The 17,397-nt window shown below is 33.6% G+C and overlaps 7 protein-coding genes across 7 annotated transcripts; 5 read left to right on the plus strand and 2 right to left on the minus strand.

The window, feature by feature from the left end:
• Window positions 1–766: 766 nt before the first annotated feature.
• Window positions 767–5,353, plus strand: YCF1 (ATP-binding cassette glutathione S-conjugate transporter YCF1; the record flags this gene model as incomplete). The annotated part of the gene is made up of 1 exon (XM_041551603.1): window positions 767–5,353. One exon carries the CDS (start codon window positions 767–769, stop codon window positions 5,351–5,353), a length of 4,587 nt encoding a protein of 1,528 aa, XP_041407537.1.
• Window positions 5,354–6,622: 1,269 nt separating this feature from the next.
• KABA2_07S02376 (uncharacterized protein) lies at window positions 6,623–7,147 on the plus strand (the record flags this gene model as incomplete). Its single annotated transcript, XM_041551604.1, has 1 exon — window positions 6,623–7,147. One exon carries the CDS (start codon window positions 6,623–6,625, stop codon window positions 7,145–7,147), a length of 525 nt encoding a protein of 174 aa, XP_041407538.1.
• Window positions 7,148–8,036: 889 nt separating this feature from the next.
• On the plus strand, window positions 8,037–9,416 carry MRX16 (Mrx16p; the record flags this gene model as incomplete). Its single annotated transcript, XM_041551605.1, has 1 exon — window positions 8,037–9,416. The coding sequence occupies one exon, from the start codon at window positions 8,037–8,039 to the stop codon at window positions 9,414–9,416; it is 1,380 nt and encodes a 459-aa protein (XP_041407539.1).
• A 419-nt stretch (window positions 9,417–9,835) lies between these two features.
• Window positions 9,836–11,452, plus strand: KABA2_07S02420 (uncharacterized protein; the record flags this gene model as incomplete). The annotated part of the gene is made up of 1 exon (XM_041551606.1): window positions 9,836–11,452. One exon carries the CDS (start codon window positions 9,836–9,838, stop codon window positions 11,450–11,452), a length of 1,617 nt encoding a protein of 538 aa, XP_041407540.1.
• A 288-nt stretch (window positions 11,453–11,740) lies between these two features.
• Window positions 11,741–12,310, plus strand: FIN1 (Fin1p; the record flags this gene model as incomplete). Its single annotated transcript, XM_041551607.1, has 1 exon — window positions 11,741–12,310. One exon carries the CDS (start codon window positions 11,741–11,743, stop codon window positions 12,308–12,310), a length of 570 nt encoding a protein of 189 aa, XP_041407541.1.
• Window positions 12,311–12,463: 153 nt separating this feature from the next.
• Window positions 12,464–13,593, minus strand: KABA2_07S02464 (uncharacterized protein; the record flags this gene model as incomplete). Its single annotated transcript, XM_041551608.1, has 2 exons — window positions 12,464–13,448; window positions 13,553–13,593. 2 exons carry the CDS (start codon window positions 13,591–13,593, stop codon window positions 12,464–12,466), a joined length of 1,026 nt encoding a protein of 341 aa, XP_041407542.1.
• Window positions 13,594–13,897: 304 nt separating this feature from the next.
• Window positions 13,898–17,347, minus strand: MTC5 (Mtc5p; the record flags this gene model as incomplete). Its single annotated transcript, XM_041551609.1, has 1 exon — window positions 13,898–17,347. One exon carries the CDS (start codon window positions 17,345–17,347, stop codon window positions 13,898–13,900), a length of 3,450 nt encoding a protein of 1,149 aa, XP_041407543.1.
• Between the last annotated feature and the right edge of the window lie 50 nt (window positions 17,348–17,397).

Here is a 17,397-nt window from a genome sequence, read left to right on the forward strand (position 1 = left end):
GTCTTGTTTCGTATGTCATGTTGTGATTGTTCTCAAGGTTGTTGTTGTTTTATTTTCAGGCCGTGTTCAAGTCCCTTTTGATATAAGGTGCATTTTGTTTTGCAACGCACAAGACTCGAACGGGTGGTCTACTTTCCCTTTACTCTCCCCATAGTAACGGGAGCAAATAAGAACGCATCACAAATATCTGCAAAACAGCATTTTCATGTTTACATATTTTCCACTTCAACAATACCTGCAACTGGCATTAATAACTCATCATAATAACAAAATATCACATCATATTCTAAATACTAGGTATATGTTCTTCTCATCCCTATATACTATACTGTATTTCAATAATTTAATTAATAGCTTAGTAATGTAGTTTTATAAAATGGAACAAGAACCATTTTTGCGAAGAAAATGTCGCAGAGCCCGGGCAGTTTTAAGTAATCAATGATTTCAAAAAAAAATGAAAAAATGAAAAAAACGAAAAATTATCAACTTTTTGGGTAAATTGATTTTAATATTACATAAATGGGTGGCATTGCATCTCTCCATTTATAAAAAGGGAATTAACATTGAAGATCTGATATACTGGGTGGCGTTTTTATGGTACACTTAAATGCTAAATTACAGTTAAATTTTAATATATATTTATTTTGTTAATCTTTACTAATTGAAATAAACAAAAGTCTGCCAGCAGTAACAGATATATATTTTACAATAGTCTTCCCTTATTTATTATTTTTCAGTGAATCGAATAAAAAGACTGTGAGAAATAATGTCGATTGCAAAGCTCCCTTCATGGGCTTGTAAGATATGTCAGTCCTCAGAAGGTCTAGGACCTATTTCCTATTACGGTGACTTCACACAATGTTTCATTGATGGTGTAGTATTAAACTTAACTGCGTTATACATGATAATATTTGGTACTAGGGATATTGTACGTTTAGTGACTGCAAAACATTCCGGTATTAAATATAGAAGACATTGGTTGATTGTCAGTAGAATGACTCTAGTACTATTGCAAATTCTTTTCACAGCTATAGTATCGCTTTCATTAACTACTGAGAAACATAGGGATTTGACAGTTATTAGTCAATATACTTTGACACTCATTTCTTTATTTGTGGCATTATCTTTGCATTGGGTCGAATATCATAAATGTAAAGTTTCTAATACCATTGTATTGTTTTACTGGTTGTTTGAATCCTTCGGTAATGTTTCTAAAGTGATAAATTTCGTAATTAGATATAACTATGAAAACCGTTGGACATTCGGACATACCATCTTCATTTTCACATTGTTCCAAGCAATTACTTGCATTTCTATCTTAGCTTTGGAAATTTTCCCAACTAAACCATTAAGACCTTATCAGGAGATTCAGGAACATCTATCAAGAAGAAAAGTTAATCCATATGATACTGCAAATATTTTCTCTAGAATTTCCTTTACATGGATGTCTGGTTTGATGAAAACGGGTTATAAGAAGTATTTAGTCGAAGAAGATTTGTATAAATTACCAGAAAGTTTTGGAAGTGAAGAATTGGCTGCGTCATTGGATAAGAACTGGGAAAATCAATTGAAAAAAACTAGTAAGCCTTCTTTAACATGGACTCTATGTTTAACTTTTGGTGGGAAAATGCTTGTTGCCGCTTTATTTAAAGTTTTACATGATATTTTGGCATTTACACAACCTCAATTACTTAGATTATTGATCAAATTTGTCACTGATTACAATAAAAATATTCATGATGCCTTAGAAGATCATTTACCAGTTAAGAACTTACCAATTATCAGAGGGTTTATGATATCTGTTAGTATGTTTTTTGTTGGGTTCATTCAGACTTGTGTGTTACATCAATACTTCTTGAATTCGTTTAATACTGGTATGAACATCAAAAGTTCCTTGACAGCTATTCTTTACAAAAAATCATTAGTTCTATCTAATGAAGCATCCTCAACTTCAAGTACTGGTGATATTGTTAATCTAATGAGTGTTGATGTTCAAAAACTACAAGATTTAACACAATGGTGTCATTTAATTTGGTCCGGTCCATTACAAATAGTCTTTTGTTTGGCATCGTTATACAATTTGTTAGGTAATTCTATGTGGGTGGGTGTTATTATTTTAGTTGTTATGATGCCTGCTAATTCTTATATTATGAAATATCAAAAGAAATTACAAAAATCTCAGATGAAGTTTAAGGATGAAAGAACTCGTGTTATTAGTGAAATTTTGAACAATATTAAATCCTTGAAACTATACGCTTGGGAAACTCCATATAAGAAGAAGTTGGAACATGTCAGAAATGATAAGGAATTGAAGAACCTAACTAAATTAGGTTGTTTCATGGCTTTGTCCAGTTTCCAATTTAATGTTGTTCCTTTCTTAGTATCGTGTTGTACTTTTGCTGTATTCGTTTATACTGAAAATAAACCATTGACTACCGATTTGGTTTTCCCTGCATTGACATTGTTCAACTTGTTGTCATTCCCATTGATGGTTGTTCCGAATGTTTTAACCGGTTTTATTGAAGCTTCTGTCTCTATTGGTAGATTATATTCATTCTTAACCAATGAAGAGTTACAGAAAGATGCTGTCCAGCATTTACCAAAGGTTTCTAACAACGGTGATATTGCTGTTAATATTGGTGATGATGCTACTTTTCTATGGAAACGTAAACCAGAGTACAGAGTTGCTCTAAAGAATATTAATTTCCAAGCAAGAAAGGCAGGATTGTCATGTATTGTTGGTAAAGTGGGTAGTGGTAAGACAGCTTTGATTCAAAGTATGTTAGGTAATTTGTTTAGAATTAAAGGTTTCGCCACTGTTCATGGTTCTGTTGCTTATGTATCCCAAGTTCCATGGATTATGAATGGTACTGTTAGAGAAAATATCTTATTTGGTCATAAATACGACAAAGAGTTTTACGATAAGACCATTAAAGCCTGTGCTTTGACAATCGATCTTGCCATTTTGATGGATGGTGACCAAACTTTAGTTGGTGAAAAGGGTATTTCTTTGTCTGGTGGCCAAAAGGCCCGTTTATCTTTAGCTAGAGCTGTATATGCAAGAGCTGATACCTATATTATGGATGATCCATTGGCTGCTGTTGATGAACATGTCGCCAAGCATTTAATTGAACATGTCTTGGGTCCAAATGGTTTATTACATTCCAAGACTAAGGTTTTATCTACAAATAAGATATCTGTATTGTCTATTGCTGATTCTATCACTTTGCTGGAGAATGGCGAAGTCATTCAACAAGGCTCGTTTGACGAAGTCACCAAGGATGAAAACTCTCCATTATGTAAGTTGATTAGTGAATTCGGTAATAATAAAAATAACAAGAAGGTCGATAACGCTGAAGATGAGTCTGCTGTTGAGACACCATCCACAGCTGCATCTGTTCGGGAAGATACTGTTCCTTTGGCTGATGAATTAGAAGAATTGAATAAATTACAAGATATGCATCTGGTTACAGATGAAACTCAAAGTTTGAGAAGGGCAAGTAATGCTACATTGCGTAGTATTGATTTTGGTGACGAAGAGAATGCCTCAAGAAGAGAGCATCGTGAACAAGGTAAAGTTAAATGGAATATTTATTTGGAATATGCTAAGGCATGTAACCCAAGGAATGTTTTAATTTTCATTTTATTTATTATCTTGTCAATGTTCCTATCTGTTATGGGTAATGTTTGGTTGAAACATTGGTCTGAAGTGAACACTAAATATGGTGATAACCCTCATGCAGTTCGTTATTTGGCTATTTATTTCGCTTTGGGTGTTGGTTCTGCGTTATCTACATTAATTCAAACTATTATTCTATGGGTTTTCTGTACTATTCATGGTTCTAGATATTTACACAATGTGATGACAAATGCAGTCTTAAGGGCACCAATGGTTTTCTTTGAGACTACTCCAATTGGCCGTATCCTGAATAGATTTTCTAATGATATTTACAAAGTTGACTCTATCCTTGGTAGATCTTTCTCCCAATTTTTTGTCAATGCTGTTAAAGTAGTATTTGTTGTCATTGTTATTTGCTTCACTACATGGCAATTCATCTTTATCATTGTGCCATTAAGTGTCTTATACGTTTATTACCAACAATATTATTTAAGAACATCAAGAGAATTACGTCGTTTAGATTCTATTACTAGATCACCAATCTATTCTCATTTCCAAGAAACTTTAGGTGGTATTGCCACAATTAGAGGTTATCATCAAGAAAAGAGATTCCGTCATATTAATCAATGTCGTATTGACAATAATATGAGTGCTTTTTATCCTTCTATTAATGCCAACCGTTGGTTAGCCTTCAGATTGGAAACTATTGGTTCTGTTATCATTTTAGGTGCCGGTACATTATCTATCCTTAGATTGAGACAAGGTACATTGACAGCAGGTATGGTTGGTCTATCCTTAAGTTATGCATTACAAATCACCCAAACATTGAATTGGATTGTTAGAATGACTGTTGAAGTGGAGACTAATATTGTCTCTGTTGAGAGAATTAAAGAATATGCTGATTTAAAGAGTGAAGCTCCTGAGATCATTGAAGGAAGTAGGCCAGAACAAGGATGGCCAATAGCCGGTAATATTCAATTTGAGAATTATTCCACTCGTTACAGATCAGATCTTGATCTTGTTTTAAGAAATATCAATCTAAATATTCATTCCAAGGAAAAAGTTGGTATTGTTGGCAGAACTGGTGCAGGTAAATCATCGTTAACTTTGGCGTTATTCCGTATCATTGAAGCTAGTGCCGGTCGTATCACCATTGATAATGTTCCTATTGATAAAATTGGTCTATATGATCTAAGACATCATTTATCGATTATTCCACAGGATTCCCAAGTCTTTGAAGGTACTATACGAGAAAACATTGATCCAACCGAATGCTATAGTGATGAAGAGATCTGGAATGTCCTTGAATTATCTCATTTGAAGGATCATGTCCTACAGATGGGTACAGATGGTTTATTGACCAGACTAACTGAAGGTGGTGGTAATATGAGTGTTGGTCAAAGACAATTGATGTGTCTTGCCCGTGCATTGTTAGTTCAATCCAAGGTATTAATCCTGGATGAAGCTACTGCTGCGGTGGATGTAGAGACCGATCAAGTGATTCAACAGACCATACGTACTGCATTCCAAGACAGAACGATTTTGACTATTGCACATAGATTGAATACCATTATGGACAGTGACAGGATCATTGTATTGGATCAAGGTGAGGTGAAGGAGTTTGATTCGCCTGCTAATTTGTTACAAAACCCACAATCTTTGTTTTATTCATTATGTGAAGAAGCCGGTTTAGCAAGTGGTTCGGTATCGACTAAGGATATTAAGGAAGCTTGATAATCTATAAGTGTGTATATAATTCGAAATAAAGAATAATAGGAATAATATATAGTTACTATAATATATATATTGTAACGTAAAACGGGGGCTATGACCAATCAGATGAGGGAGAATAGCCGCCGAACTCTCTATAAAGCAACAGTAATCCACGTGATCCTGAGAAGCTTGTTCCCACACTTCCTACTAGTGCAACAATCCAAAATGTGACGGTGCCAGAGGATCTATTTGTCATAAACAAAATAAAAAGCCTGAAGGATGCAGCCCTCTCCCTCCGTCTCCCTCTGCAAAAAGAGAAAATGGATAACGCCAAAATAATAAAGAGAGAGAAGACAGAGGAATTGCGAGGGCCCCACCTAGTCACGCTACACGAGCTAACGTTGGCCCTACGGCACCCTTACTTCACATAACGTATAAAGGACAATTTCGAGAACAGAAACACGCTCTCTTTCACTATTCTGAAACGGAGAGAGTGATGAAGAGAGCGACACGGTGAGTACGCGCCCGATTAGGAAACCAGTCAACATGCGGTCTGGTAATGCAGGGAGTGCCAACAGGTATTGTTGTACAACACACGAAAAGAGATTGTCCGACGCGGCAACCATCGCCTGATTAGGAAAGAGCCACGCGAATGTTTTTATTGTACGCCACCTTCTGTATTGTTCCACTATTAAAAATCAACAAAAAAATTTGTGTTTTCAGTTTCGGATTAGTCGGATGATTCCTGTGCGCGCAGTTTCCCTGGCATAAATTGCACACAATCAGATTATATCGGTTCTCTCCCCTCCCGTGCCATTGTTAGTATTATCACAAAATTATTCTGTTTACGTTCATTGTGGTCTCTCTTTATTCTTCTCTTTTATGTTTATTTTTGATGATGCAATAATATCAATAGCAGAAGAAAGAAAGTGGTAAGACTTAAAACAATCAATAACATCAGAAACAGGAAAACAAAGAAGAACAAAGACAGCAATACGTTTTTTATTGTTAGGTCGTTGTTGCTTGTATTTTTGCCTCTGTTAGTATGTGTTGTGGACCTCTTTGCATTCAGCATGTTTATTTATTTATTTGTTGACTTTTGCTTTTTTTTCACTTCTCGAAAAAATAAAACATATATAAACTGCACTTTGAATCAATTTATTATTGTATTTCTTATATCTTTTTATTTTTTCATATATATATTTTTTTATTACTTTCGTATTTCAAGCTATAAGACCATAGAACAATATCTACACTCAAACAGTCCAATCGTTTTCCATCTCATATAAAATGCAATTCTCTACCATCGCTTCTCTTGCTGCTATCGCTTCTGTTGCTTCTGCTGCTTCCAATGTCACTACTGCTACCGCTACTGAAAAGACCACCACTCTAGTCACCATCACATCTTGTGAAGACCATGTCTGTGAAGAAACCGTTTCTCCAGCTTTGATCTCCACTGCTACTGTCACCATCAACGACATCATCACTGAATACACCACCTGGTGTCCAATTGAAGCTTCTGAATCTGCTGCTGAAAACAAGACCAAGTCTGCTGTTTCCACTGCTGCTCCAGTCACCACCACCACTTCTATCGCTGCTCACACTTCTGTCGAAGCTAAGGTCGAATCTACTACCGAATCTGAATCTACTGTCACCAAGACCGTTCAAGCTTCCAAGACTATTAAGGTTTCCTCTCTAGCCGTTCAAACCGTTGCTTCCTCTACCCACACTGTTGCTTCCTTCACTGGTGCTGCTAACAAGGCTCTACCAGCTGTCGGTGCTCTAATTGCTGGTGCCGCTGCTCTATTGATCTAAGTATCTTAAGTTTCAAAAACTTTAATTTTATTTTTATTAGATTAATTTTACATGTCGCAACGTTCGTTTTATGGTAAGGAATAGAATAAAAAAATTAAAAAAATTCCTTTTAGTTTAGATTGTATAGGCTATTATAATAGTTACTATAAATTCAAATCTTAATGTTAATTCTTTTTCTTTGTTTTTTCACCTATTAAACCTTTTCGTTTTTAATAATACCCATTAATTTTCAAGAAAATATTCTTGTTGATATTCCCTATTTTTGCTATTCTTCCTGTTCTTTTTTTTAAGTTTTTCTTAGCATTGTGGTTTCAATTATAGATAATCACAATGTCTTCTTTTTTTCTTCCTCTTTTGCTTTTCTAATGTAATTTTTAGAATAAGTCAAATAGAATTCCTATAATATTAATATTAATAAAATATAAAAAAAAGAATGCCTTCAGGTTTTACAATTTACATATAATCGTTAATGTTTCTTTATATGTGTATTTCCTTTTTGAGCTATTGTACAATACCATCTCCAGTCTTATAATTAAGATTGTAAAATTTTAAACTGCAGTTCCTTCCATTACATACAAATGTTTGTCTTGGAATGTTCTTGGTTTATAGTTCGTTATATTTTTTTTTTACATAATTTTTTTAAATAATCTTTTTTAAAATCATTAAATTTATTACAATGTAATACTTCTTATGTTTAGTTATTTCGTCCTATCTCTTCTTTCAAGCTTTTTCGCTTTGGTGTGAAATTTTTTTTGTTTGGCATCCGATAGTCCGGTAACCACAACAACAAGAATTATATAAAGGACGATGAAGAAAGTTGGATATATCTACTCAATTGTTCCCTTCATAAAAAAACGATAAACGATAAACCAGAGATATTTGTGGAAATATGGATGCACACTATGACCCAACGAAATCCTACTTCGATCCAAATATTCCACAGATCCTTCCTCATGAAAACATGTACAAGATTCAAATTGGATCCACTTTATTTAAGATAAGTGGTGCTTCCTTAAGTTCAGATGGACCAAGTTATTTCACAGATTTCTTCGCTAAATTAGAAACAGAATCGACAACTAACCTCGATAATTCCGTGTCGTTATCATCACCTTCCGATCATCCAATTACAAATACACAATCAGTGACCACTACTGTGACTCCACCGACTACTTGTCAGACGACATTGTTTATCGATAGATCTGCGGAGATCTTTAAATATATATATCAACATTTACAAGGTTATTATATCGATATTAAGGATGAAGTTCAATATACAATGTTGATTGCAGATTCTATGTACTATAATTTACCTCGGTTACGTAAAATTCTAAGAGAAACGGAATATTACTATACTAAGATTGGTGACGTATCGTTTAAATTGCCTAAATCTTTATTTGATAGAGAAGGTGACACATATAACTATTTCTACTTGACTTCAGATACTTTATATGTGGATATTGAACGTGTGATCATCTCAAGAAAATTGATAAGACCACCACCACATTCATATTCGTTTGTACCAAGATCTCCACATTTATTTAAACAGTTGTTTGAATTGTTATGTGGTGCACAATTTACATTAGACGATAATTCTAGAGAATCTTTGATTAAAGAATGTAGATATTATAGATTACTGAATTTAGAACAAAGATTAATTAAATGTAAATTGGTGGAAGATCCAATATATGGGAATAATGAAATCTGGATTAAGTTGAACGATATTTCCAAAAATGGTTTATCAGTTATAGAAAAGCCATTAGAAGAATATTACGAATATAATCCTTCTAATAAGAGAATCAAATTAAATCCCAATGTAGTAGAAACATCAGGTTTTGTGAAAGTGATGTATAAGAAGCCGTACGTCGATCTTGAATCCAGGATTCTGACTGTGCAGATTGATGATGGCGAATCTTATATCAATATCGTCAATCACAAATTCATGCTTGGTGGGAAAAGTAGGCAGAAGTTTGAATCTTTATTCAATGTGTTATTCCGCAGAAATTTAAATATAGAGGTAGGTTCATATTTGAAGATGATAGATGATACGCCATTTTATGAGATAGATCTTCATGATTCTTTAAATGGGGAATTCACTGTGAATAGACGATGTTCTACTTTTGAGGATATATTCACCATACAACAGGAAAAAGTATACATTAAGAAAGCATTATTTCAAATAATTGTCCACTCACATTTAACATTTATTCCTGTTAGACTAGATACATTCACTGCAATGACCAACTTACGTAATGATGAATCATTTCTTTGAAATTTACAAAATATTTTCACATCGAAATTCTAGTTTCTAAAACATGAACATAAGCACATAAAAATGATCCTTTTTATATATGAGCACCAAATAATATAAACATGTATAGAAATTTCTCAGCCCTGACTTAAGATCTCGCCCAGTATCTTAATCTATATTCTTTTGTAGCATTGTTGTTAGTAGTCTACCAAGGTCACCCTGAGGAATACAGCTCATCACTGAAATTTTCTAATATTTTCTTTATTATGTAAGATTTCGGATTCCACATTGCAGCAAAAAATTTCACTTTATTGTATTAACGGAATAATACAATAAAGTGGGTCCTTTACACAACTAACACAAACGCATTTATACGTAATTACGATCGATTTAAGAATTGTACCTTGACAACCTGTTAACGTTCTCCACTACTGTTATTTATGATTCATCGATTTCCTAGTGAGATTTGGGAAAAAATTGCCTTTAGTCTGTCTCAAGAAGATAAAACGGCACTATCTTATGTCTCAAAGAGAGTAAATCATCTCATAACACCGATATTATACCAAAATATATACCTCAATGAAAGATATTACTTCCCAAGTGATTATGATACTTCCCTTGGTACACATATGTGGTCAGTGTTATATTTTACATTTCAAGAAAAGGATTTGGAGAAAGATTTAGGGATGACTATAAGGGCCAAAAATAAATTTCAAGCATTGGTGAGGTCATTAACTGAAGCTCCATTGAAGTTATGTCCCATGATCAAAAGGGTGCATTGTACGTGGCATCTAGATCAAGAAACCCTTATTTCATTTTTGACATTATTAAACAAATACGACACGAATTTATTATCGTTTGAAAGTTTTATAAAAGGTGAAATTTGTCCTTACTTGTGGAAACATACCTCTACAATTCAATCGTTGAATTTGACACCTCCAGATATGCTACCAAATCCAGATGCAGCAGATGAACAATACTTCAAATTAACAAGGAATATTGTAAAAAAATATAATTTCGATAATATACAAGATCTGACTATACACGTCAACCCATTAAGTTTCTTTGAAAAAGGTATGAAAAAAATTAAAATACGAGCTCTTTGTTTGAATTTGAGGGATGATACTTTGAGTTCAGAACCTGTTGATGATTCTATTCATTATTACGATATTTTCGACATTAACACTTTAAAGGAATTGGAAATGTTATCCTGGTATAACGAAAGTTCTGTGGATATTGATATATATAATGATTGGAAATTATATGACTTCTTCAAGTTTGACAATATAGAATCCCTATCGCTTTTATCATTATTTAAAAATGAAGAATTTATTCAAAACTGTATAAGAAAGTTTTCAAAATTAAAGAAAATAAAAATTGATTTTATGTTTGATGCTACAATCAGCAAAAACACAATTGATTTAATGAGTAGAAATAAATGTGCCAAGACAATAAGATATATTGACTTAAAAATACAAGATATGGATGTCCCACTATTGTCGATTGAAGACGATGAGGTATCAAATTTTAAGATTCAAGTATCCTGTAAATGTGATGATTGTAAAAGGACCTTGGATGAAGTTATATTGAAAAAATATTTCCCTAATTCAGATTCGTTCATAATTAAAGACTTTCATGATATCGAACAAAAGAATTTCATTATGCAAATGTTTAAATTGTTCACAATAATTCCATATTCTGCAGGGTTTGATGAGTATCCTTCTATCGGATTTTATTCGAGGCCACTTGAAGATTTCGTGAAAAAGGTTAATTCATTATTAAATCCGAATCCAAACAATGGTCATAAAATAAAAAGAGATATTACTAAATCTGATATAATAAGAATCTACCACATGTACTTACACTCGATGAGAAAGTCATTTGATTATTTTCTTTCAAGATTCGAGAACTTGGAATTTCTGATTCTTAATGATATTCCAACCAAAGTCATTCAATATGATGAATTCCAAAGATGTAACGTCCCTATTTTCCATTATTATGAATATATGAGTAATCAAGTATATGAACTTGTTAATGATGAGTCCCTGTTTGATTGATCTTTCATATATATATAGATATATAGATAATGCCATACAATTTATATTTGATAGATACAGACCAAAAATCATTTATATATAGAGACAACAAGCTTAGGGTTCGTATATTTTATAATATATTTATTTTTTCATAAAATGGAGATAATTCTTTGAACGTTATAAAAAGTAAACAAAACGTATATTATATTAAATAAACAAAATAAGGTTGAATAACGACAACTAGCTACCGAAACAAAAGTAGGGCTATTTCTATCATAAATTATAATCAAACATTTAATCTACACAAAAATGTCAGAATCACATTCCTCTGATGTCTTCAGGCGACTTCAAATATCTCCGTCAAAGAATAATGCAATTAAGAAACCAGCGTTACGGTTATCACCAAGAAAAGTTTCAAAAACTAGAGATCTCCAATATACACCAAGCAAATACGAAACGCATTTGAATTCAGATAGATTCACCCAAAGTTTGGACAGATCTTCAAGGCTTTTCATGTCCCGAACATCGTCACCTAGTAATCAATCTCATCAAAACGAACACACAACAAGTAACCCCATTTCCATACTAAAACAAGGTCCAGCTACAAATACTTCTCGACTTCTAGGTAACAACCTTCTAAATAAACTAAGAGAAGAGGCATCGATCCCAAGCAGGGTTGATAAACTCATGAATGAGAATAAAATGAGATATAAATCTAAGTTGGAAGAAAAAAATGTAAAATTCTATCTACCTACAGATGATAATACAAAAGAAGAAATAAGTACTATAAAATCGATGTTAGAACAAATAATAAGTCGTCAAAATACTCTAGAACGCTCAATTGAAGATATCAAATCTACATTAAGAAAAAAAAGGTGAACTGTAACCTTAACTATTAATCATAAAAATAATGGATATAGTTGTGGCACATATGTATTATGTTCTTAACAATCATGAAAGATAATAATTATACATTATGTCAATATTTTTTATATATTCTACCTACAAATATGGATTTAGTATTATTTATAATTAACTGGTGTCCTGGTCACCTAATCTTATATTCCACTCTTTTTCTTTAGATAATAAAAACTCTGCAACTTTTTCCTTACCGGTGAAATCTAATTCCTCAGGTTTTATATGTTCAACACCATCACTATACGTGGCAGATCCATATTTGATATCCTGTCTTTCAAAATCACGGTCACGGAATGTTGTTACATACACAGGAGAATTTGCAGCCTTGTAAGGATCAATTGTATGCCAGTAAGAACCCCATCTTCTTGCCAAATAAAACATGATCATCATCAAATAATATGTGATAATATTTAGATGTACGTTGAACGATTGACTCACAAAAATACCCGGCTGCACAACATATTGGTAGACACTCTTTGACTTTAAATATTTATATGTAGCCAAGTGCATAACATCAATCATCCTTTTAGAACCTTCATAAGGCGTTGGCGATTCAATAAGTTCTAAATCATCAAGGGGTAAATAATTTGGATCGGATCTAATACTTGAAATCCACACTACGACAGCCTTACCAGGAGACAATATCGGAAGGATCTTTCTTATCAGGTAATAAGGTCCGAATACGTTAGCTTCAAAGACTAAACCCATGTCATCTTTTGACATCAATCCAACTTTTTGAATTTTATAATGAGGATCTGTTACTGCTTGAACGGGGCTAGTTATAACCTCCTGAATAGCACTGAACCAATTGATCCCCGAACACACACCCAGAGCCGCATTTACATACACATAATTGATAGCTTTGTAGGTTTTATTCAATAAAACACTAGTCTCCAACACATTCTTCATATTTGTTAGATCCAACACCAGTGGAACAGTTGTAACCTTCCTAACGGCCTCTCGTTGATCATTGAATGCTTTAATGGAATCACCAGCCTCATTTGCACGTTCGATCGATCTCGAAGTTAAAACAAATATTAATGAATCCTCAGGAGCTTGACTTTCTATTTGTCTATATGCAATATTCAAACCCAAAGTACTAAACAAAAATTGTATATCGTTAGTAAAAAAAATAATACTTTATAATAAGAACGTGTTATTTAACTCAGAGTTGATAAAACAAGTGCACCCATCTATACATACCTGTTAGCTCCAATAATTAAAACGACTTTTTCATTCGACATGATTTCTTAGTGATTTCTCTTGTTTAGTTAATATGTACTTTTGTATCTTCTTTAAGAATTACCTGTGTTATATCTCTTTGATTAAATAACACATTATTCTCCCATATTATATAATCGCTTTGTTTCTTCGAGTTTTCCCATAGAGGGAACGACACGAGAAGAGGCGTCGAGATATGCGTAGATCATAAATATGTCATAAACGAGAATATATATATTTGCTTAAATAACAGAAATACAAGGATGATGAAAAATACTGTTTGGATGAGTTTTTTTAAAACCAGGCGTATAATAACTCCGTTCACCTTCAAGAGCACAGGTTATACCTATCAGGGCAGTGACAACCACAACCTGAAGGACATTCGTTCCCTATCGCCCACCATTCCTTGGCACAATCTGCATGAAGGACATGCTGGCAACCACCACATACATACATGCTACCCTTGATCTTTAAATTACAATAGTTGCAATTACTGACTGCTTTATCATCTGCATAGGTAGATACCCAGTTAATCTCTATAGTGTTATTATTTACGCGGTTCAAATCCTCAAGGTCGAAACTATTCTCGTGCAAATGTTCGGCGATTGCCTGAATACTGATTTTCAGTAATTCTACTCTCTTATATGGTAGTCCCCATCGAAACAAAAGCTTGGCATACTGATAGATATAAAGTTGACACTTCTTGATATCCGAGGAGTCTAGAATATTCCCAACTGGGTTCTTGAAAGATTTCAGAACAACATCTTCAATCAACTCTACACTTACATGTGCAACTTTAGCGCGATGAGAGGTAGGTGTTTGTAATCCAATATTAGAATTTCGTTTAGGAGGCAAAACATGCCTCGAATTCATAGTTCTACCTACGGTTGTTTGATAAACATTCCCTGCCATCTCTTCTGATTGCACAGAATAATTATCGTACGAATATAATAATTTGGATCTAGCAAATGAATCATTTTGAGATTGGATTGTATTCCCGGCGGAAAATTGAGAATGAACTTCGTTAGGCCATATATCATGTTCTCCATCTAAATCATATGTTACCATACTCTCATAACTTTCTTGCACATTATAAATATCTGCAGAGTTCGTTTTTGAGATGAAAAGATTTGCAGCTACGCAACATAACATAGCCAACATTTGAATGTTACTCTCCTTCTCAAAGTATTTGATTGCTTCCTTAATGAACCACTTGATACCTAATGGATTATTATTCCACGTAAATGATGTAAAACTTTGTTCTCTCTCTGCTAATAGGAGATCTGATAAAATCTGCCAACAATGACTTATTTCTTCGTATCCATACCTTTCTGCTATTAATGCATTATGTCTGGCCATTTCATCTGGATGTTCATTCATTATTTCATATTTTAAAGCCAATCTTATATCTTCTTGGAAAAGCGAATAAAAATCTTTCGTAATAATAATATTTTTTGTGGTTCTGCTGGAATCTCCTGTCTTTAAACTCTCTGAGTGAACAGACCCAAAAGACTTTGCAAAATTCCCCAACAAGGTAGGAATTCTAGTTCTTACAACAATATCATTACCTACAATATCATTCCAGTCATCTACAAAACTGCCGAAACTATCATCTGATGTAGACTCTCCATCAGAGGTCACATCTGTTGCGCGTGATTTTGCATCGTTTGCTGAAAATGTATCTACATATCGTTTTGGTCGACTGTTCGCTATACCTTTTTCACTTATATTATTGTCGTCATATAAAGATTTAGTAATCGGTTTTGATTCATCTTTTATCATTAAATTATCTCTAGTTAGTTTTAGAACATTACGCTGTTTCCTCTCAGGTTTACTTTCAGTCGAAAAGAAACATAATAATTTACCAGTTGGGGTCCATATTGCCCCACATTCGTTGGGAACAGGTGTTGTATCGAATGCAAGATTTCTTCCAAAAGTATTCCTGGTTTCAGGATTCTGATCAAATGGGTTTGTAAAAATATTATTTCCAGAATCAGAAGATGATTCAGTTGATTTTACTGACTCAATTGACTCAGACATAGTCGAAAATTCATCAAAGTTGACGCTATTTGCCACATCAAGGTAAAATAGTGGTTCATCAATATTGTCATCCAAATCCATGGAAACTTTCTCCCCAAGCAAATAATGAAGACATTGCTCCAAACAATACAAATCAGAATCTGTATATACTTTTCCAATTTCATTTAATTTGGCCAATATTTCCTGTTTTTTAACATCCGTCAGATTGCCATTTTCCTCAATTTTAAATACAGGAGCATTCCCTCTATGTGGATAATATGATGGTACATTAATTTCAATTCTCAAAAATATATATTCATCAGGGTTACTATCCGACCAAGGGCCGTTCATAGTTAATAATATTTCACCAGTAGAGACAGATATCTTTTCAAAGACAACTTTGGGAAATTTTTGACCAATGGCACTAACCTCCTCTCCTAAATTATGCAATTTTGGTTGTTCAAACAAATCGTCAGGTGTATTTTGATCGTTCATTCGAACACCCGAAAGCCAGTTCAAATGGTCAACGTTATTCATATTTGTCAATCCGGATGTTGTAACGAATGTTTCTTTAATCCTCTTATATTCGTTGTCATTAAAATTCATGGTATCATGAACTTCTCGATTGTATGTTATATATTCATAATTAGGAAGTTTTTCTTTTAATCTCTTGTTTCTTTCAAAATTCACTTTGTTGTAGAGTATATCTGCTATTGGCCACAATCTTAGACTACAATCTTTTGACCAAGTTACCAATTCAAATTCTCTATCATCAATCATAGTATCATATGTATGCCTTGACCTCCACAGAAAATCAATAACTCTATCAGAATGACCCTTAAATGTATATATAGGTTGTAATTTTGTAGAATTAATAGCATTTTTATCTGTTTTAGTTTCACTTAGATCATCTTCAGATTGGTCTAGGCTCATCATATATACAGAATTTTCACCACCAACCATAGGCATGACACAGTATCCATTACCAAAAGGAAGGTACCTGCCCCTCCAAATCGGAAATTCGGTCCTAACCGTTCTTGTTGATTCAGTACTCCCTCCACTCTGGTAATTCCAAAATTTAACTGTACCATCGTTTGAGCTTGACATAATTTCAGACCCACCAGTTCTATTAAAATCTATACTATTAACACTACTCTGATGACCTTCTAATTTCGACAAAGGTGTTGAACCATTCCGAAGATCCCAAATGAAGACATCATTATCATGAGAAGATGCTAGAATATTCGAATCCCTAAAATTCCATTTCACTTGGGATGCACTTGACCTCCACGGGCTCGTTGAATAAAATGGTCGTTTTGGACTTCTCAAATCCCACGCATGGACATATGTATCTACAGAACAAGTAGCTAAAATATCTGGTTGTTGTGGATTAAAATTAATATCTGTAATGGCCCTCGTATGTCCATGCAGTGCATATTCAATTGCATTAGAGGATGACCTCGTTAAATTCCATATAATAGCCTTCTGATTTGAAGTGGATACAATCCAGTAAGGTTTAGCTGGATGTGGTGACCATTGAACATCAGCCACCTGCCATGGTGTTTCGTGATGCAGCCATCTAGGTGGGGAGAACGGGTCATCAAGATCGATAATATAAAGACCTTGCCGGCTTGCTAGTACAACATCTCTTGCTGAAGGGTTTATAGAAATGGCGTTGAATCCACCATCTACCTTCAATGATAATGATTTACCAAATGTTGAGGATTTATATGGATCATCTTTCTGGTGGATGGACATTGTTTTATACAATTTACAGTAATGCAAAAATCTTTTAATTATATTTCCTT

Source organism: Maudiozyma barnettii, assembly GCF_903064755.1.
Source record: "Maudiozyma barnettii strain CLIB 1767 genome assembly, contig: KABA2_07, whole genome shotgun sequence".
NCBI classification, from domain to species: domain Eukaryota; kingdom Fungi; phylum Ascomycota; class Saccharomycetes; order Saccharomycetales; family Saccharomycetaceae; genus Maudiozyma; species Maudiozyma barnettii.